Here is a 21,602-nt window from a genome sequence, read left to right on the forward strand (position 1 = left end):
AATATTGATTAAATAAATGCAGTTTGATATACGGAGTACTATCCTGTTTCAGAGACATTATATGTCAGATCTGCTCGCCGTTGGTTCTCTCGTGGGACAGGCTAGGACGGGAAAAGCCTTACTTAGAAATAGGACAGTGCTAGAAATTCTCCGGAGGCTAGGACTCTCCCAGCTTCCTGCTTGCATGCGTGATATGTGTCTACTTTGACCTCAAGTCTCTAAACTTTGCTTCATAGCAGCAAAACATGTTTTCACTTTTTCTTCATTGAAGCAAAAAACGGTTCGATCAAAAATAAAAATAGACTTGCCAGAACCTCATTGGAGACTTCATAGCAAAAAAGTTGTGCTATTGAAGCTAAATCAACCTCGTTGGGCACCTTGTAGCAAAAACTTGGTACTAAAGTAGCAGAACAGTAGAACATTTGCAGCAAACAAAATATACTATCGTAGCATTGTCAACTACTCATCGGCGCACCGCCGACAACATCCCTACTCTAGCTTGCAGCATTGTCGCTTGCTTCTTGCAGCACTGCCACTGATTGTTGGTAGCGCTGTCAGTCAGCATTTGCAGCACACCCGCTGATCTTTTGCAACACCACCGCTAACAGACTGCAGCACCTCTGCTGACATTTTATAGTTTCGATGCCTACCATTTGCAGCATCAGTGCTCTTTCTTTGCAGCTCCACACGAGCACGAGGCACGACAACATTCCGGCTCCGTCCGACTGCGCATAGCCAACGAAAGAGGAGGCATGGAAAGGAACGGAGGCAGAGCTGGACAGCCGGTTAAAGACGTGCGTCTAGGTGGAGCCCCTGCCTTGCTGCCCATGCGCCCCATCGCGCTCATGCGGGGAGGCTGCCTTGCCGCACTCCTCCGCCTTGGGTACTCCATGGGCCATAAAAAGGGGAAAGAGAGTGAGAGTGCGTAGGGAGAAATGCATTGGGCCGAGGAAAATGGCCCGTAGGAAGCGGCTCGATAGGATCAACTCACCATCGAGTTCGGCAACCTCGCCATGCTCGAATCCCACCGGCGGCGCTCGAGAGCGTCGACGTCACCGGCACCGACAAAAGCTTTCGCCCAAATAGAGACCACCGTCCATTGAATCCCCGGACACAACACCAGGCACAGAGGAGAGGTGAAACCGAAACAGATCGGGGTAGGCGACACGCCAAGATCTGGGCAGGAGCATGAGGACTCCAACACCGTGAATGCCTCCCACGCAGCACATCCCGCTGCCCACACAACCGAGACTACCAAGGAGCAGCCACACAGCACCCGGCACCCGCCACCAGGCTCCACCGTGTCCACCATAAGGAGCCGCCGCTCAAGAATCCAGGAGACAACCTAACTCGTCTCTGAGAAGACAAGCCGAAGGAATTTGATAGTGATCCAGATCTTGGGTCATGGTCTTCAACCAACCAAAACATATGCTAACCTGAGAAGAATCGTACCTATCAGATCGCGACAACCATGATTTGCTGCATCGATTTTCATACCAGTCGCGTCGCAGATGATTGTTCCCTAAATTTACTACATCCTGGTTAGAAAGGCAACGGCAGCTAACACCATATTGATATTTAGATTTAGAATTCTGGCAAATACAATTGTGGTATCACAAAGACCTAAAATAGCTTATACCAGAACAAATGACTGGACTTATGCAAATCGAAAAATACTGCATAACTAGATTTACATGTGGAAAAGAGGCAAACACCGTTTTTGCATTCAGTTCATACCAATTCAGCTACAGCAGGACCAGAAATATAATAATACAGTACAAGACAACACGAAAGTATAATCAGCTCGCACGTACGCCGCCTCCTCCATCTGCGCCCGGCATGATCAATCGATCTACTTTCTCCATGCATGTTTTCACCTGATGAAAATCCCCAGAAAAGAAGAAGACAAACGAAATTAGGAACCACACTTCGTCGGTTTAATTACTCCATATTTTCCATGAAAACGAGAGAAAAGAAAGGAACCTGACGCGCCAAAGCATATAAACACGCACCGGCCGGCTGCGCGCGTTTCCCTCCACGATCCACACAGCTCCGTCGATCGCTACCTCCTCCTCCTCACATACGGCGCCATAGCGCCCACTCTCCTCACCTCTCCTCCACTGAGAGCATCTCCACTCAGTCCCCCGTACGACATAGAACCAAGAAAAGAAAAGAAACACAGATCCTGAGAAAAAGACAAGAATGAACGAATGATTGGTTACCTGTTGGATCCATCGATGCAGTAGATTGCGGCGAGCTGAGACCACGCCTCCTCCTCGGCGACGCCATAGCGCTCACTCTCCTCTCCTCTCCTTGACAAAGTCAAAGTCTAAGTCATAGTCACACGCGAAAACCGCACGCGGTGGGTGACTATGTGACTCTACTTATAGAAGACTTGGGCAACCGGGTTTCAATTTAGAGAAAGAGATGGTAGCAGGGCGGGAACAAGATGTAATCCTAGTCCTCTATTATGTTTTCTCCTTGTTAAAGATGGACGGCCGGGAGGCGACGTCCCATGGATCGCTGACATGGAGAGGGGGAGGATCTTTGATTTTCTGCAAACAAATCGCATGCTAGCAGCCGTAGTTAATGGTGATTGGCATAACGAGGAGGCATGAGGTAATTAAGGTGAGGTAATTAAGGCGTAAAATGCGAGAGGGAGAGGGAGAGGGATCAGGGATCATTTGTTTTCCTTTAATACATCAATTTGTGTTTGGTTCAGTTATTCCGTTTCGTATAACCCGGTGATTAGTTTCCCAATATTTGGTGGTCGGTTTCTTTTCTTCTTTTTAAGAAGGAGACTGCTAGTTTCCTTTTTTTTACAATCATACGAAGCATCATTGATTTTAGGGGTCCTTGCAATGGAAGAAGGCAGGCCGCAGGGGGTTCCAGGAGATACATGGAGAGGGCTCATTTGTTTTCCTTTAACAATCTGCATTTCCATTCAGCAATTCCGTTTCGTGTAATCCAGTGATTAGTTCCCCAAAATTTGGTGGTTCTTTTATCTTTTTTACATATGGGACCGGTTCACTTAGTTACACAGTACAAAGAATCGATTTTAGGAGTCAGGGTTCCAGATAAAACATGATAAAGAAGATTTGTTTGCCCGCTAGAATCACACAATCAGAACCCAGAGAGACTCGCTGCCAATATGTTCAACGTCTTGCGAGTTGCAGCCTTCCGCTGCTATAACATAGGAAATTCTATGAACAAAATGCATTTAGCTCATATTTCTTCAACTAATGACCTTGTACGTGGGTTGCTGCAAATAGCAATTAGACAAGATATTCCACATGTGACAAACTAAGAGTGCATTAATCTCGTACTACTTCACAATTACAAAAGCTCACATGGTTTTCTGTTTGTCAGTGATCATCGTACAACAAGCATCCCATTCAACATCTATTTATTTCCAAATATTATACACAAGTTCATCTTCATTTCTGTAAAAGAGCAGATTTTAAAAGAAGTAAAATATATATGTAGTTCGTAGTATCAACTGACACCCAGCAGAATTCTCAAGCAGAACTAGAAGAAAATACACTACTGATCTTTTATACAAGTTGGTCTTCGTAATTTCTGGGCACACAACATGCAATGAACAATTCTCCGGCAGATGAACCACAGCCAGAACGACAGCCATCAGGGTCTCAGATGCGTGGCTTGATCACCACAGTGAGCAGCTAGGAACACCATCATCATATGCTCACCCCTCCACTGCAAGGAGGACAAGGCTTCTTCAGCTCACCACCGACAACCCCTACAGCTGCTGGACATTCTTGCTATGCAAGACGTATGCACAGATGGATGAAACCTGCTAGAAAACGTGGATGGTAATTAAAGCTTCATCCATCGGACCAAGATTATCAACACAAATGTGGAAGGCATCTCAGCAGCAACATCATTTCACATGAACCCAACAAATGAACTCACTCATCAACTAGCGACAACTTCTATCTCACTAGCAACTGGACTTACAACCATAAGACAACTATCTAAATCAAGAAGATCAAAAAAAAGCTTTTGTATTTGTACCATTTGAGAGAGGATCGAGTGTTATAATGATAATCTTCATTAAGGATTGAAATCTTGGGGAAATGTAGACTACATATGAGCAACATAGGGTATGTAAGAATGACTTGTCGAAGATTTTTCTCCAATTACATATGCAAATTACCAATGTTTTACCATGGGTAGCATGTATGAGAAGGCCACAAGGTGGCCGCCTCTATAAACAGGAACTAGTTCACATCCACAAGAAGAGACAATAACTTCATTACTAAGGTAAGTCAACACAATTTGTAGATTGCTTGCGGCGGTGGTAAACAAACAGTCTGTCAATTTAGCAAGGGCAAACCAACTACCCAGGAAAATAGACAGGGACCATAGCGACTTCTGTAATTTCTAGCAAAAGTAAAAAAAAAGGACAATAAATAAAAGGGGGACTATGCAGTAAACTAAAGTACATTTGATGCCTCTAGGAGAAGTGCAATCCATGCATACCAACAGTAGAATGCATACATACATCTGACTATCCAACATTTGAAGTTAATATACCAATGGATTGCATAGTTCATTTGTACACCCAAAGCATAGAAAGTTATAATTTCATAGCAAGTGCAAGAAAAGGAAAACTATGAAGGCATGCAAATCAAACAAAATTTCGTACAAACATTTATTTCTTCCATGAGGTGATATAGAATGCAAATTAACTATCTCACAAGATATTTCATTACAGCATGGAAATCTATTTCATGCGATTGGTGTAACAAGACAAACGTAAAGAAAATCTGCTAATAAAATAAAATATGCCATGTGCTTCTTCTACAACAACAATAAGTATGAAAAGGTACTCCCTCTGGCCCGATTTAGATGACTCGACACCTACACAACTATCATTTTGTGAAAACCCCCTCGCGAGTTCTATTCTTCTCAGCTGTGGTCCTCAAACAAAAGTCCATCTTGATCCCGACGTCCACATCCCGTGCCGGAGCTCCGTCCCTGTCCGGCGCCGCAACGGAGCTGGGCACGCGCGCTCGATGTAGACGGGAGCCCGCACCCTGCCGGCCCATCCGCAACCGCTCCAGGACCAGAGGAGGCGGGGCCTCTAGGGAGCAGAGGCGAGCTCCCCTGCCGGTCGTTCCCCGCAAGCTCCCCCGCCGGCCGTTCCCCGCATCTAGCAGCTCCCTTGCTGCCCGCTCTGCCTCGCCCACCGGCCCCCACCGTGGCCACCACGCCATCCAGATACATCATCAACAGAGCGCGCGTGGTGTTCCTAAACCAGGTGCATTGTGTGCTCCGTAACCAGCACGGCATCTTGTGCTCCTCAGATTGTAGGCACTTCTGGCGGCTGCCGGCCCAGGAATGTAGTTTACCTGCAACTGAGATATAGATCATTGAACCTTACGAATCTCTCTAGTTCCAGTCCACATGAAATTAATTCTTCATAGACATTGTATTAACCCTAAATCGGTTTCACACATACGTTTGATGTCACACTAAGCATTTTTTTGACAGTGCGATATAGAAGGATTTTTAAAAAGACAACATATGCAGGGTAATCAACATGATTGGAACTTACCATATAAAGCCCCATTGTTGTCAGGGATCATAGTGATGGCCAGGTGCAGCACTGTAAGCAAAACATAGGTTAATTTATGAGTTAAACACGCAAAATGAAATGTGAATCGAATGCCAAGATCCACTTAGGTTGAGTTCATCCCCGATTTGATTGTCCAAAATAAGGGGAAAATGTTCAACCAAGTTCTTGACTGGTCCTTGTGCCAACACCTAAGTCGATCTGTAGTGTCTTGGTCTGAAACTCAACGCCGATGGTGGCCTTGGAGTGGAGGCTGAACTCGTTGTGAGGCTACAATTGTTTGCTGAGTTGGGATCCAACATGATCCTTAGGCGGGAAGGTGGTTCTCATTGGTCACTTATCTGCCAATGAACATCTTGAGTATTCACTTTAATGTGATGCAAAAACAAGGAAAACGCAAGTCGAAAAATAATGGTGTGCAATCTTGCAAGACTCATTTGTTCCTTTAGCTTGACTACTTGAGAGTTGATCAGAAAATTTAGACAAGTAGACTGGGTTGATTATTCATGATGGCCCAGAGATTAGTAGTATGCAAAGTACAAAATATTTATATTTTATATGTGTTCAACAATCATATTTGATTGTATTATATATATGAATGTATCTTATCTTCGAAAATTAACAAAGTCTACCTATTACAGACTCTACAATGAACCTTTGAAGGGGTTATGTAGCATCATGCCGTGAAATATATCTGCGGGAATCGGTGATTCTCATTAGGGTAAGAAATGGAGGAAAAATAAAAGACCAGAAGTACTCCAAGTTAAAATTGAAATTCATCAGTTCGTGGGATGGCAGCGATCCTCCGTACCCGCCATGCTGTTACAGCTTCATCTCCGCCAAGGGCTGTCTTGGCCCAGTGCAGCGCGTCTCCATACTATTAGCTTGAGATTGAAGGAGTAGACCACGCATAAAGTACATTAGAACAATAATTGGCCAAGAATTCTCATGTCTCGAAAATTGTTTGGCCTGACTAGTAGGCCTTCATTCGTCAAGCGAACTATGTGGTGCAGTGCATCAAAGCCTTTGTCAATGCAAGGGATCATGTGATTGACCTGAGGGTAAGGAGAAAAATTAAAATTAATTATCAGGAATTGAATTTTGGTTTCAAGTCCTGTCTTGATACTTGAGATGGGCAAAAATCTGGTACCCATTCACGTTAGACTATTTTGCTAAAGATTCAGTTTTTCCAGATGGATTCTTATAAAAAAGTAATAATTCATGATCCATACTATTCTAGAGTTCTGAACTGATTCACTAATGACGAATATTAGTACCCATGCAGCCGAAACCATGTAATGCGAGCTCACTTACAAATTCCTCAGTGCGTACAATGGACGGAGTACAGAAGCAACACAGCCTATAACCTACAGAGATTTGTATCACAATATACTTGATATTCTAACACTGTCTCATTTCACTTTATCTCGTCACAATCTTGTATTACAACTGATGGGCTAATCCTCAGGACATCGCCGATAGAAAATATGTACAGAGACAAGTAGGACTTATGTCAGTGCAGTTGTGAGATAGTTATAAATAATTATAATTTTGTCAATGGAACTAATTATTTTATAATGATCCATATTTTGAGAGTATCCAAGAAAAAAATGCTAAAGATATATGTCCGATCATGTTGGAAAAGATGCCTCCCACAAAGGGTTATCCATGTAAAGAATGGCGCGGGTCACATGAACATATACTCTCAAACAGATGAGAAATACTTCTTTTTTTTCACTTTGATTTTTTTTTAAAAAGGTATCAATTTTCCTAGCCTCTCCAACCTATTTCTTCAATTTAATAGGGAAAAATCTTGGGCTCAAACCAAACACACCTGCAATCTTTTGTACCTCTGATTGCATTACATGAATGACTGTGTACAGTAATTATGATGACCCTCCCCTAAATGCAGTTAAGTTAGAAATCAACAATTCACCAAAATACAAAGCAACGAGCCGACAAGTAAACCAAGGTCAATAGATGTTTACTACTGCCAGGAGAACAAATGTACTGAAAAGGTGAAAATGCGTTGAGCTGACTGCCCCAAGTAAACCAAGGAGAGTTTTCAGAACGCTACTATTTTCAGAAGTCAATCAATCTTCAGACTAGTATATGCAACGCACTTAGCCAGGAGAACTTATCAATCGTCAGACTAACTCGCATCTCCTTGAAAATAGAATCTCGGAGAAGGTAGATCAGGTAAGAAAGAAATCCTAATAACTTGGCACGGTTTGAACCAAAAGAAATCTGCAACGGACTCAGCAAAATCCTAATAGACAGGCCAATTTGCAGCCTGGTCAACGGCGGCTAGAGCACAGTGGTAGAGGGGAAAACGGACCTTTTGGTGGGCGCCGTGGTGGTTGTGGACGAGCTCCTCCTGGTCGGGCATGTACAGGTCGCCTCCCTCCTCGGTTTGTGCATCGTCGTTGCTGCAGCCGGTCCACGCTCTGACTGCAACGGCGGCGGTACACAGGCGAGTCTCTAGGGCATGGCAGTGACCGTGGAGTTGGTCCTCCATCACCACCGCCGGCTTCAGCCTCGACCGTCGCCGTATGGATCTGCATCGAGCCGGGAGGCGGCGGGAGCCCAGGTCGCCCGGGGTTGTACGGGGAGAACCGCGATGTGAGCTGCCATGGCGGCAGCTATGGTGAGCAGAGGGATGGCGGCGGCGCACAATTTGGGATCGAAATCTCGGGGCGGTAGATGGGGAGCGAGAGAGAATTGATTGGGTGAGGAATCAAGGAGGCGGTGGCTGCTGCGAGGAACTAGCTAGGCCGAAATTAAGGAGAGATGCTTCGGGTATCGGGAGCAGGAATTGACTCTGCGCTAATTCTGTGTTTTCGCGATGGCCGTTGGATGGAGATTAGGAGAGGCGTTGGACGGTTCAGATGCTGCTTTCTAGGGTGATCCGCGGGATTGCGATTCTTGGGATCTGATTGGATGAGCAGCTCCCTTATGTGTAGTATCAAGTTTCTTTCCAAACAGTTCAAAAAAAAGTTTCTTTCCAAAAGAAAACACCACTAAACTCTCCAATTGATCCTAGGCAGTAGTTTTCGCATATATGTGGCCCAATGAGTTCACATGCAATGGATGAGTTGTGTCCACCGAGCTAGCACTACATCGAGCTAGATGATTTTTGGGTTAGTACTCCATGGGGTCATCCACCATCCGGCTCCACGCATTGCCGCAACCTAGTCGGTGGCAACCCCCGTCAGGAATCAATCACCAACTCATTCACGTGTCAGCGAGAGCACCACACTCTAGGGTTATCGTCTTGCCATCCTCCCGCAGAGTCCTTGTCGGCATGCGAATGTGTGCCCACTGCCGAACTCTTGTCCGAATACTCGGCACATCATCGCCCCGCCCCTACACCAATCTCCTGTATATACCCATCTTAGGACTCAACTCCATAAATCTAGGGTTTACGAGGATTTATTAGTGTGATCTCATGTTTCCCTCTATTATACGACCAAGGGAAGGAAACACTCTAGCTTTTCACCACAAATAGGTAATTTTATGTGAATTTCTATGTTATTTGTGATATAATATGCCATGTTCTTAGCAAGTTGGTTATATTGCTTCAAAGTGTGATTTTTCAAATATAAGTCCAAAAACTTATTGCGAGATAGTCCTATTTCTAAAGCATGAGAAACTTCGAAGTTGTGGATGGACTTTTCCTCTAAGTTGACCTTATATACACATATTAGCACTCCACCTAGAAAATTTATTAAATTTTCACCCGAAGTGATGATTTTATCTCAATTTATTGTTTTATAGTAGCAAATAGGTCACATGGCCAATACTTGCTTTAAATAGGGGCCAAGTTGTTACAAAATTTGGTTCGGTTAAACAATGGGAGATTTCGATTCCACGTCCAGCAACTTCTTTGACGGATTGTCTAGTAAATCTGTGAAGGAGGTGTCAGATCTGCCGCCCATCGTCATCACCATCATCTTTTGTTTTATCCTAGGAGTAATTATTATCTATCATTTCATGTCATTAGTATTCATGCATTGTTAGGGTTGTTATTTGATGCTTCGGGATGGTTATCACCTACAATTCCATGTGCCATTAGGGTTGTTATGTCCGTGACATCTTCGTTGGAAAGCTCATTAGGAGTTATGCTAAAAAGTGTACACCTTCTAGTTATCAAGTGCTTTTGGTTGTGTCACCACTAATGTGTCATCTCATCCATTAGTTGTATTTGTATTTCCACTAACATGGCCCTTGGGATGACACACGGACCCGATCATATATACTCGGGCTTTTATGATGTGAGTCTTCAAGGCATCATATATCTTTGCCTTATTATGTCTCTTTAGTTCTTGGCCTTTGGTCCTAGAGGAGCTATTTTGTGTTGGTGCCATGCATAGCTATCTTGGCGCTCGAGGGAGGCGTTGACAACGTGTTGTGTTTCAATCATGCATGATGACAACACTTCGGTGCCACACAGTCTAAGTCATATGTTATATTCTGGCTATGTTGATAGCACTCTGGTGTTGCCCCGTCGTGTCGGCAATCGAATCCCTTTTTGACATTCTTAAGACACTCCTCTGTGTTTTTGGTATGCATATGAATATTCCCCTATGTTAAACTTTGGATGGTCTTATAGTCTTCGGTGTTCTCAGCTGAGTTCCTAGAGTCTAGCAATTTGGCTTGTGGTTTCCGAGGTGTCTTCTCGGTTCGTCGCTTTTGGTTGTACCCTTTTTGCGAGCGACTTGGACATCACACCAATGCATGCGGTGCAGGTCTCAACTCCGTAGGTCCTCCATCATCCTTGGGCCAGGTTGCTTCCCTCAAGTTGTCCGCGCCTACCCTATAATCCATGTTATCTCCGAAATTGTAGTGCCTCAGTCGAAATTATTTTGACAGAACTTATCTGAAAAAAATCATTTGGGAAGAAACCCGACCGTGACAAGTGCAGTGACGTGCATATACCTATGTACATGTGTGTAATTTTTTCGTCACGTGCTATATGGTTGTACAACAGCATGTACGTACACATACTGAGTTAGCACATCCATACGTACTACAGCCCATACAACAGGTGCCAATCCCAACAAAATTTTGACACGCTGACGGAAATTGATTGTTTAGTCCAACATTCTCGTTTCCCTGAAATAAAGAGACCATCGTCGTGAAAAAAAGGGGAGAAATTTGGGCACACCATCAGCACCTCCCTCTCCTCCTGACCCCATTTGCGCCTCCTCCGTCGCCGTCCTGCTCCGGCGAGCCAACCACCGCATCGGCACCAGATCATCCTCCTCTCTCTATTGCACGCCGTGGAACCGCTCAATCGCTGCCCCACCACAAACCCTAGCAGCCCAATATCCCGCCTTGTCCCCTCCGGCGCCGGCCGCCGGAATTTCACCTCCGCCGCTACCTCGTCTCCCACACCATCGCCTCCTCCTCCCCTTCCTGTCTCCGTCCCCAGTTCCTTCCATCCTCGCCTTCCACATCAGATCGACGCCGGAGCCCCATCCTCGCCGATTCGAGATGCGCTGCCGGCCAGGAGCCACGGCGTCGCGGCTGCTTGTTCGCCGGCGCGCGCGTGTACCGTTAGGACGGTGCGCGGCGCTCCGCCGAACTCGCTGCCTGCGTCGCGCGTGTGTCCGAGGGCGGTTGCTGCACGCCGGCGTGGCAGCAGGTCGCGACGGCACCGCCCGCCTTGCCCGTCGCCCGTCTCCAGCGGCTGATGGTATGATGTGCCCAAACCCCTGCCCCCAATCCTATTCTCTCCTATTTGACAAAAAAAAAAAACGAAATTTTCTTGAGCAGCTAGAGGCGTGGTTGCAGCTTTGGTTTCTGAAATTAAATACACCTGTAAACGAAATTTCAGGACACTTATGCACAGTAACGAAGTTTTGGTCTGATGTAAAACAACAAATTAGTGGTGCATAGTTATTTCAATACTGAGTTCAGATTGAGTTGGGCACCTGTAGTGCATGCTCAGATGCTACGTTGATCATCCTCAGTTTGCTACGTAGACTGACATTGCTTGGCCTACCCTAGTAATTGTTGTGTGTGTCTTGAAACTTGTATATTCATCTAAGCATGTTCTATCTTGTTCATCATTGTGGTAGCTATTATAATTTGTTGAGTTGAAGTAGCTGTATTGCTGTCAGCATTTTTACTTGGCCAAATTAAGATGGTTAGTTCGCTGTATTATCCTGATGTTGAGCTTTCCCATTTTCCTGTCCAGGGAAGTGTGAGATGGTAAAGCTGTTGTCGCTGCTTTCTAGAGGAGTCCATGTCCGTCGCCGCGTTTTTGTTCTGGCTGGTGCATTTTTTTTTTCCGGCAACGGCATTGCGAGACGAGCACTAGGCCACCGGCGGCAGTGGAGGTGCTGATGTGATTATGTAATACTGTTTAAGGTCTTGTTATAATATTCAGTCGGTAACAACTTCCTTTGCATCATTTCTGTTGAATTAAACTTGTAGCTGGCTAATTTGTTTGAGCTCATGCATATTCCATGTTGACTGAATTTCAATATTTTCCATGTGCTAAACGGCTTGAGTGGTCAATGTCGATTATCAACTAGGCGTAGTGCTATACAATGAGTAATGAACTAATGATGCATGAAAGAAACTGTAGCGTTTGTTTTCAAAGTCTGCTGCCATATATTTTTGATACAATTTCTTGAGTTGAAGTAGTTGTTTTTGCTGTCAGCATTTGGTTGGCCAAATTAAGCTGGTTTGTTTGCTGTAGTATCCTCATCTTGAGCTTCGCCATCTGCCTGTCTAGGGAAGTGCAACTGCAAGATGAACACTGATTCAGGTCTTGTAATAATAATATTCAGTATGGAAGTTGGTTTGCTGTCAGCATTTGCTTGGCCAGATTAAGATGGTTGGTTTGCTGTATTATCCTAATGTTGAGTTTCCTATTTACTTGTCCAGGGAAGTGGGAGATGGCGAAGCTGCAGCTTTCTAGAGGAGCCGAGGGCTGGCCGTGTCCCTCGCTGCCTATCTGGCTTCTTAATTCTGGCTTTGGTGGTGGTGATCTGTTTATGTAACACCGTTTCAGGTACTCTGCTGTGCACATGGGCGACAGTTAGCAATTCCATCTATTTCTTGATATACCAATAATTTCTTGATCCGAAGTAGAGTAGTTGTGCTGTCAACTTTTGCTGCTGGCCAAATTAAGATTGTTATTTTGCTGTACTATGCCTGATCTTTAGCTTTGCCATGTACCTCTCCAGGGAAGTTGAAGTGCGAGATGGTAGTGGCTGCTGCTGCTGTTGATTTGTAGCGGTGGCGGTGGTGTTGCATGTTCTGGTATGGGCATAGCGAGACGAGCACTTGCCCAATGTCGGCAGTTGTGGCGGTGTGGTGATGTGATTATGTAATATAATGATTCAGGTCTTGCGATGATAATAGTAACAATATTCAGACTGTAAGTTGTAGCAGTAGTGTTGTCTGCAAGTATAAATCAATTTTAACGCTTGTGTTGGATCAAAATTTAAGTTGGGTGGCCCCAGTTTAGTTGGTACGTTAACAATTTCGTGGCTTGTATTGTTTGTTAGTATACTTCCCCTTCGGAGAGGAATTAGGGTATGGTCATTTTAGAGAAAGTAGTGTCTTTTTTTTTTTTTAAACTTGGAGAAATTAATGTCTAACCAGCTACTAGTGTTAAGAGACAGATGTGGTTCATCGTGCTAACATTTGCTGCAGAGATAGCCAAGCTAGTGTCGTTCAAATTCGAAGTAGGGAAAAAAAAGAAGGGAGAGAGAGAGAGAGAACGACCTGGAGGGCTGGCCTGACGTTTTTTTTCTTCTGAAACACAGTAGATGATCACACATACGTACATAACTTACTCCCACACACATCCTACTTCTACTATTTTGTGGATAAAGATTAGAGCTAGACGGAAATTAAAATGAAGGATGGAACTGAAAAAGCGCTCTTGGTCAGGTGCTGATGGATCGATTAGTCACAAACAAAGAGAATCTCCATGGTCACGGCCAGGCGTTGAAGACCAAGCGATCGATTGAGCCACTGCAGGCTCCTTGAAAATCGGTTGATAATTGGCGCGCGCAACCCCAAATGAATTGAAATCGAGGGAACCAACCAAAAGAGGTGCCGCGTCCTTTTATTAAGGTTGATGATTCGTTCACACAGGGAGACAACGAAAGAAGAGGCGCTTTGGGACGAGCAACTCGATCAAAGTTTCGTGTTGCGGCACGCATGCATGTCACGTCCCCATGTAGTGAGGACCAACACATACGTGCGATGTAGCTGTGCATGTCGATCGGGTGAAGCATGCATATAGGTAGAGATCGAAAGGGAAATAATCTAAGCTGAACAGGTCAGGTCGCATGATCATTTGTTTTGAATTGAAGAAAAGAAACAAAGTGAAGGCAGATGCATGGAAGGAGATGGGTACGAGCGACACAATTAATAAACCCGAGGCAGAAAAAGAGGTAATCGTTCCACCAGCTGATAAGAGTGGAGCGGAGACAGCTAGTATTAATTCGCGTACGCTATTTTTTGGAGAGAAAAGTGGATTAGTCAACGTCCAGCGGCGGTGCGTATGTCCCGATGGAAGAGCAACAGAACAGAGGGAGCTCCAAATTCAGGTGGATTCAGCCGTGCGCTCGCGTTAAAAATCTCCGTGCGGCGGAACGTGCAGGCACTCCTGGCTGCGTGGACACGGCGCAGCAGTCGAGCGTGGTGAATACGGCCGCCGCGGCCCAGGACTTTGTGGCGCTTGTGAGGAGCGAGTCGCTCGCGTGTGCCCCTGCCGCCACACCGCGCCCATGTGTGCCGCTCCGGAGGAGGTGACTGCGACGCGCGCGGCTCCTCCAAATGTACACATGCCTATTTTGTCGCTCCTTGACTACTACAGTTTCGGACAACTTAACCCCGAAGGAACAAGGAGAAGTTACCTCGTCTCTCCATCTTGCAGCTCCACTGCTATACGAATATACGATCGATCGACACGAGGTGAAAATTACAATACAAGGTAAAACAAATCGGCAGTGCTACAACAGTGCTTGCCTTCTGTTTCAAGGCTCTTCTGGTTGGTACTAGTACTTGGTTGCGGGAAACCGCCACTGCTGAGCAGACCAGTTTCCTCAGCATTTCCTGCTCTCAGCTATCTTCTTCTCCCAGAAGATGGGGCGTGGGAAGGTGGTGGTGAAGAGGATCGAGAACAAGGTGAACCGGCAGGTGACCTTCAGCAAGCGTCGCGGTGGGCTGCTGAAGAAGGCGCACGAGCTTGCCGTGCTCTGCGACGCGCACGTCGGCGTCATCGTCTTCTCCGCCCGTGGCAAGCTCTTCGAATACTGCAGCCCACTTACCAGGCATGTTCCTTCAGTTTATTCACCGCATAGCACGTTCATCGCGATTCTTGAATCTGCATTTTCTTCAATAAATTTTGGTATTAAGCTTGCCAAATGGATGGCACTAGCCGCGTAGAACGTTCTCTAAAGTTATCTAATGATGTCTAAATTCATCCCTATTCTAATCATGTGGCATCTTTCGATTAGGATTCATGGTCAGAATCAGATGCACTTAGCTATAGACGTTTCCTGAGCTCAGCCTGAAAAGTTCAACAAGTACTCTGTACTCCGGCATTCCACTTGCAGCTGCATATTCATAATCCTGGCATATTTAAAAAAAAAACGGGGGCAAAAAAGATTTTGCCCCAATCGATTAATTAAGGCGGAGTTTGAAGTTTACGAGACTGTAAAAGCGGAGTCATTACAAAGTTTTACTCTCCCAACATCAAATCACCCAAGCGCTAGGCACCCGCCAAAACCCACAACCTCGCCTCAAGTTTTATCCTATCAAAGACTATTTGCGAGGGAGTTAAATCCAGGCATAATTAAACAATACAAAATGACTAAAAGTTAATTACTTAAATCTATCATGTATTCCTGTGTACGTACAGTAATAGTGACGTATTCACTTTTGATTTGTTAAGCTGGAGTGAGCTAATTAAGCGTTACGAGGCCATCAGCAACGCCCAGCACCAGGAGACAAATCATGATGATGATCAGGTTAACTAACAGATACACATACTTTGTACAACTTATTGACCTACGGAGTATATGCGATTCTTAATGCATCTGTGATTCTTGCCACGCAGCAAATGTCTGTGGAGATCGCAAGGCTGAGGCGTGAGTGTGACCAACTCAAGGCCAACATAAGGAGGCAGACCGGAGAAGACCTTGCATCCGCCAATACCGATGAGCTTGACAATCTGCAGAAGCAGCTCGAGTCTACACTAGGCAAAGTCCGTGACAGGAAAGTATGTACACGCTCTACATGGAATTCACCGTTACATGTCAGTGTGAGAGAAAAAAATGGTCATGTAACTGTGCATCATCTTTTCTTGTGTGCTGATGTAGGATGAGCTACTGAACCAGCAGCTGGACGAATCACGGCGCAAGGTAATTGCAATTGTGATCTGTTGGGTGAAGTAAGCATAAACCGATAAATGTCTCAGGAATTTGTTGATATGATTTATGGTCGTGAATGGTTGATCGTAGGTGCACATCTTGGAGGACCATAACCGTCGCCTGCGCCAAATGGTAATCTCCATATTGCTGCCTTCTTAGTGTGTGTAGACTTCATGTGTTCCTGAATATGTTCCTGAATATGTGAGTGTTGAGTGTTAACTCTGTCAGATCAACGAAGGCGGGCACCATCGTTCTTCCGTGGAGGCACCGTTGGTGGCTGCAGTGGATATGGCGTCACCAGCGACAGCTTCCGGGGGCTTGGAGGTTGGCCACGTCACCTTGGGGCCTTGGAGGTGTGGCGGACCACGGTCCCTCGCCGACGGGGAGTTTCCGTTCTTAATTTAGTTTGCTTTTCAGTCTCTCTTTTGGGATGGTGAGGCGGCGGCTACATCCTGAAGTCAGAATAAGGTCCTCCCCGCCCTATCCTCGCTCCGGTGGTGCATCTAGCGCTGACGGAGGGCGCGTGGAGTTGTGTGCCCATCGGATCTCCTGGGATCCGGTCGGTTTTCATGTTTATTGGTGTGGTTTCATGATAGTTTCTTCCGATCTACGGTTGTCATCATTGGCGATGGTTGCTGCTCTTGTGCGCTGGTCCTTTGGGATCTTAGCATGACGACTTCCCGTCTGTCTACTACAACAAGCTCTACTACGACAAGCTTTGCCCGACTCCGGCGATGGAGGGGCGAGGACAGCGGCGCGCCTTCGGCTCGTGCTAGTGTTTGTAGTCGTCGCTAGGTGGTCCGAGTACCAATTTGTAATTTTTTTTTACTTTTTGGCTTATTTGTACTACTGTTGATGATTATTAATAGATCGGTGGATTTCTCGCAAAAAAAAGGTTGGCCACGTCGGTGTGTGGGACAATGCTCCTTTATTTTATATATTTTTCCTTTATTTGTTTTCAGTACAATTTGATCCCGTCATAGGTCCTGATATTCCTAGCTTATATAAGCTAGGAATTTGCAGGATCACCAAAATTATGAGTTGAGAACTAGCTGTAGCAAGCAGAGTTTAGCGACTGAAATATCATAACGAAACCCAAGCCTACATTAGACATATATAGTTTGAGAATTAGAGCTCAGAAAACCATGCATACCGTAAGGAAGAACTGTAACATGATCAAAAACATAACGTGTTTGTTGGCAAAAAAGAAAGAAAAAAACACCCGCTTTGGTAGGCGTTGTTGGCTAAGCAGCATGCGCCGGATCATCGATCGATCCGCTTGTCGCGGCTAGATAGCCCGGGGCGGATCTCCCAGCAGGAGCTTGAGGCTGCCACACACAGCCGTAGCCATGGCGCCCCCGACAAGAGAAGAACGGACGGCGGCGCGGACACCCAGGGGCAAGGAAACGATTCCGTTGGCGCCGGCCATCGCGAGGACCTGGGTCAAGGCCGGCGTCTCCTCTTTCCGTCGTGCGTGCTCAATGGCTGAGTAGCAGCCCCACCACCCCGCGCCAACGCAAGTCGCCAATGGCGTGAGCGCGCAGACGGCTTGCATGCCGCCCCTAACGAAGAGGTACGGGGGCGCGAGTACGCTGGTAAAGAGTAAACCTTTCCCCAATTCCTCGCAGATGTTGAACGGCTCCCCTGATCTCGGCATTATGGTCGTCCTCCCCTGGGTCGATTGGGTGTTCGATGTTTTGGCCGTAACTTGGTTTTGGATTAGTGCTTTGGCAGGGAAGAGATTTGGTGAGTTAAATAGGATGTTGGATTGTCTCCCAAAGAAAGCCTGTTTTTGTTGTGCAAGAGGTACGAGAGGACGAGATGTATGGGAATTCGGAACACAGTATGAAAACCAGACCCATCCAGCAGAAAACCAAGGACGGGTCGGCATATCCCACCTCTCGTCTCCCACCTCTCCTCTTCCTGGTCTTATCCGCTCCGGGCCGGCAGGCCCCTCCCCTCCTCTTCTCCGGCGGAGGCCGGCGTTGAGTCTGGGCGAGGGTCCCTCCCCCGTGTATAGCAGTAGATAGGTTGTAGTCTAGGTTTCTTTGTGCCTTAGTGCCGTCTGGCTTCATGCCTTGGGGAGTTTCACCGGCTGGGCGCTCAGGCCGCCGTCAGCGGTGGTGGAGGTGGGGGCTGCTGGCCATCGTGCTCTGGAGCTTGGGGCCGTTGATGGCGGGCGTCTCTTCCTCTGATCCTCTTCAGAATAAGCCTGGGATGCGGCTGGATACGCCGGTCTCCCTCTGTTCTGGTTGCCGCGGTGGTTACCAAAAGAGGACTCCGACGTTTTCCGGCGGCATCTTGCCCCAGAGGTGCTTTGCTGCTACTGCAGGCAGCTTTCTTCGTGCGGAGCACATGGCGCCCAAGCTTGGCGTCGTGATCATCGGCCGGAAGGGCGGCCCGTCTTCAACCTCCAGCTAGGAGGCCTCTTCTCGAATCGGTTGCAGGAGCTCGACGCTGCGACGCCATCAAGTGGTTTGTCCCCGGTGGTATCGTGGTGGCCTGCAGCTTTGGTTCATCGCCGGAGCGGAGTTTCCGAGCGCACTGCTCTCAGACCTCGGCGGCGACGCCTTGAGGTCACCGACGATTCGTGGCGGAGGTACCCAGGGACCCGATTGCGTTTTATCTTTTTGTTCCAGGGTGCTTTTTGTAATATCGAGGGCCCTTTCTTCAAATAATAGGTTCTTAGTGCGAGTGTTGTTTAAGGGGCCTTCTTGTAATATGTACCTGCCACGTTTTATTTAATGCAGTCCTCTCGGGTCTTCCAGACCAGTCCCTTTGTTCAAAAAAAAAAAGAACACAGTATGAAAAGGATACTATTTGTACGTACGGAGTGTAATTCTGACGAGAGAGAGTTGTATTCCGGACCAAATACAACTCGGATTTTTTTTTGGCGTGAAACATCCTTCTTTACAATAAAAGTTCAATCCAAGGAAAATATTGATTAAATAAATGCAGTTTGATATACGGAGTACTATCCTGTTTCAGAGACATTATATGTCAGATCTGCTCGCCGTTGGTTCTCTCGTGGGACAGGCTAGGACGGGAAAAGCCTTACTTAGAAATAGGACAGTGCTAGAAATTCTCCGGAGGCTAGGACTCTCCCAGCTTCCTGCTTGCATGCGTGATATGTGTCTACTTTGACCTCAAGTCTCTAAACTTTGCTTCATAGCAGCAAAACATGTTTTCACTTTTTCTTCATTGAAGCAAAAAACGGTTCGATCAAAAATAAAAATAGACTTGCCAGAACCTCATTGGAGACTTCATAGCAAAAAAGTTGTGCTATTGAAGCTAAATCAACCTCGTTGGGCACCTTGTAGCAAAAACTTGGTACTAAAGTAGCAGAACAGTAGAACATTTGCAGCAAACAAAATATACTATCGTAGCATTGTCAACTACTCATCGGCGCACCGCCGACAACATCCCTACTCTAGCTTGCAGCATTGTCGCTTGCTTCTTGCAAGATCGCCATCGATTGTTGGTAGCGCTGTCAACAAGATTTGCAAGACACCCGCCGATCTTTTGCAACACCACCGCTAATGCATCGCAAAGCACCTCTGACATTTTATAGTTTCGATGCCTACCATTTGCAGCATCTGTGCTCTTTCTTTGCAGCTCCACACGAGCACGAGGCACGACAACATTCCGGCTCCGTCCGATCACAAGCATAGCCAACGAAAGAGGAGGCATGGAAAGGAACGGAGGCAGAGCTGGACAGCCGGTTAAAGACGTGCGTCTAGGTGGAGCCCCTGCCTTGCTGCCCATGCGCCCCATCGCGCTCATGCGGGGAGGCTGCCTTGCCGCACTCCTCCGCCTTGGGTACTCCATGGGCCATAAAAAGGGGAAAGAGAGTGAGAGTGCGTAGGGAGAAATGCATTGGGCCGAGGAAAATGGCCCGTAGGAAGCGGCTCGATAGGATCAACTCACCATCGAGTTCGGCAACCTCGCCATGCTCGAATCCCACCGGCGGCGCGGGGAGGCCCATATGAATGCTTGTCAAACATATGTTGAAGTTCCACCAATATTATGTCTTTGATGAATTGTTTGTGTCCACTACAACTTAAAAATAGAGTAGACAAGTGAACCTATAAATCGCGATCCATTTAACTCATTAGAAACACCTTTCCAACACTATTACCAAAATTTACATTTACTTCTATTTATTATTCCAAAAATACCAAAAATACTTTCTCCACATACTCACTCACTAAACCCAAAAACCATTAGCCTTTTATTGATTTTCATTTAGCTTGCTTAGTTTATTTATATATAATACTTTACTTTTATTTTACTTTGCTTTTCATATTACTAATACGAAACCATGTGCTTGATAACCACACGGTGGAGTTGGGGACACAAGGTAAAAAACTTTACTTTGCAAGTTGCTAGAAGATGAAAGGACGAATTCAGCTTCTAATCCAATTCCCCGAGAGTTCAATATAAACTCTCCTGTCACTATTGTGGGAAAAAGATGCGCTACAACACTCTGCACTTGGAGTTCTGATGCGTGTAGTTAACACACGTCCGTTGGGAACCCCAAGAGGAAGGTGTGATGCGTACAGTAGCAAGTTTTCCCTCAGAAAGAAACCAAGGTTTATCGAACCAGTAGGAGCCAAGAAGCACGTTGAAGGTTGATGGCGGCGGAGTGTAGTGCGGCGCAACACTTTTTCAGCTACTGGTGTTGCGCCGCACTACACTCCGCCGCCATCAACCTTCAACGTGCTTCTTGGCTCCTACTGGTTCGATAAACCTTAGTTTCTTTCTGAGGGAAAACTTGCTACTGTACGCATCACACCTTCCTCTTGGGGTTCCCAACGGACGTGTGTTAACTGCACGCATCAAGCTCTTTTTCTGGCGCCGTTGCCGGGGAGATCAAGACACGCTGCAAGGGGAGTCTCCCACTTCCAATCTCTTTACTTTGTTTTTGTCTTGCTTTATTTTATTTACTAGTTTGTTTGTTGCACTAAAATAAAACACACAAAAATTAGTTGCTAGCTTTACTTTATTTATTGTCTTGTTCTCTATATCAAAAACACACAAAAATTAGTTACTTGCATTTACTTTATCTAGTTTGCTTTATTTAGTACTGTTAAAATGAATACTCCTGAAAACACTAAGTTGTGTGACTTCACAAACACAAATAATAATGATTTCCTATGCACACCTATTGCTCCACCTGCTACTATAGCAGAATTCTTTGAAATTAAACCTGCTTTACTGAATCTTGTTATGAGAGAGTAATTTTCTGGTGTTAGTTCTGATGATGTTGCTGCCCATCTTAATAATTTTGTTGAATTATGTGAAATGCAAAAATATAAGGATGTAGATGGTGATATTATAAAATTAAAATTGTTTCCTTTCTCCTTAAGAGGAAGAGCTAAAGATTGATTGCTATCTTTGCCTAAGAATAGTATTGATTCATGGACTAAATGTAAGGATGCTTTCATTGGTAGATATTATCCTCCTGCTAAAATTATATCTTTGAGAAGTAGCATAATGAATTTTAAGCAATTAGATAATAAACATGTTGCTCAAGCATGGGAGAGAATGAAATCTTTGGTAAAGAATTGCCCAACCCATGGACTAACTACTTGGATGAT

General features: G+C 45.7%; 1 protein-coding gene and 1 long non-coding RNA gene across 2 annotated transcripts; both read left to right on the forward strand.

Moving 5' to 3' along the window:
- Positions 1–10,747: 10,747 nt before the first annotated feature.
- LOC127311944 (uncharacterized) lies at positions 10,748–13,076 on the forward strand. The gene is made up of 4 exons (XR_011749679.1): positions 10,748–11,297; positions 11,802–12,377; positions 12,497–12,623; positions 12,799–13,076. It is a non-coding gene; the product is annotated as an uncharacterized lncRNA (long non-coding RNA).
- Positions 13,077–14,137: 1,061 nt separating this feature from the next.
- LOC127311938 (MADS-box transcription factor 30-like) lies at positions 14,138–16,827 on the forward strand. The gene is made up of 7 exons (XM_051342430.2): positions 14,138–14,357; positions 14,694–14,901; positions 15,525–15,600; positions 15,690–15,851; positions 15,952–15,993; positions 16,093–16,134; positions 16,231–16,827. The coding sequence occupies exons 1-7, from the start codon at positions 14,138–14,140 to the stop codon at positions 16,405–16,407; spliced, it is 927 nt and encodes a 308-aa protein (XP_051198390.2). The 3' UTR covers positions 16,408–16,827.
- The last annotated feature ends 4,775 nt before the right edge of the window (positions 16,828–21,602 follow it).

Source organism: Lolium perenne, chromosome 7 (genome assembly GCF_019359855.2).
Source record: "Lolium perenne isolate Kyuss_39 chromosome 7, Kyuss_2.0, whole genome shotgun sequence".
Classification (NCBI taxonomy): domain Eukaryota; kingdom Viridiplantae; phylum Streptophyta; class Magnoliopsida; order Poales; family Poaceae; genus Lolium; species Lolium perenne.

Excerpts from the sequence above, each read along its gene's own strand:
- LOC127311938 (XM_051342430.2), top strand. The coding sequence starts at position 14,138 with ATGGAAGAGCAACAGAACAGAGGGAGCTCCAAATTCAGGTGGATTCAG. Across the intron at positions 15,994-16,092 it reads TGGACGAATCACGGCGCAAG|GTGCACATCTTGGAGGACCA; the intron begins GTAATTGCAATT and ends GGTTGATCGTAG. Across the intron at positions 16,135-16,230 it reads ACCGTCGCCTGCGCCAAATG|ATCAACGAAGGCGGGCACCA; the intron begins GTAATCTCCATA and ends TAACTCTGTCAG.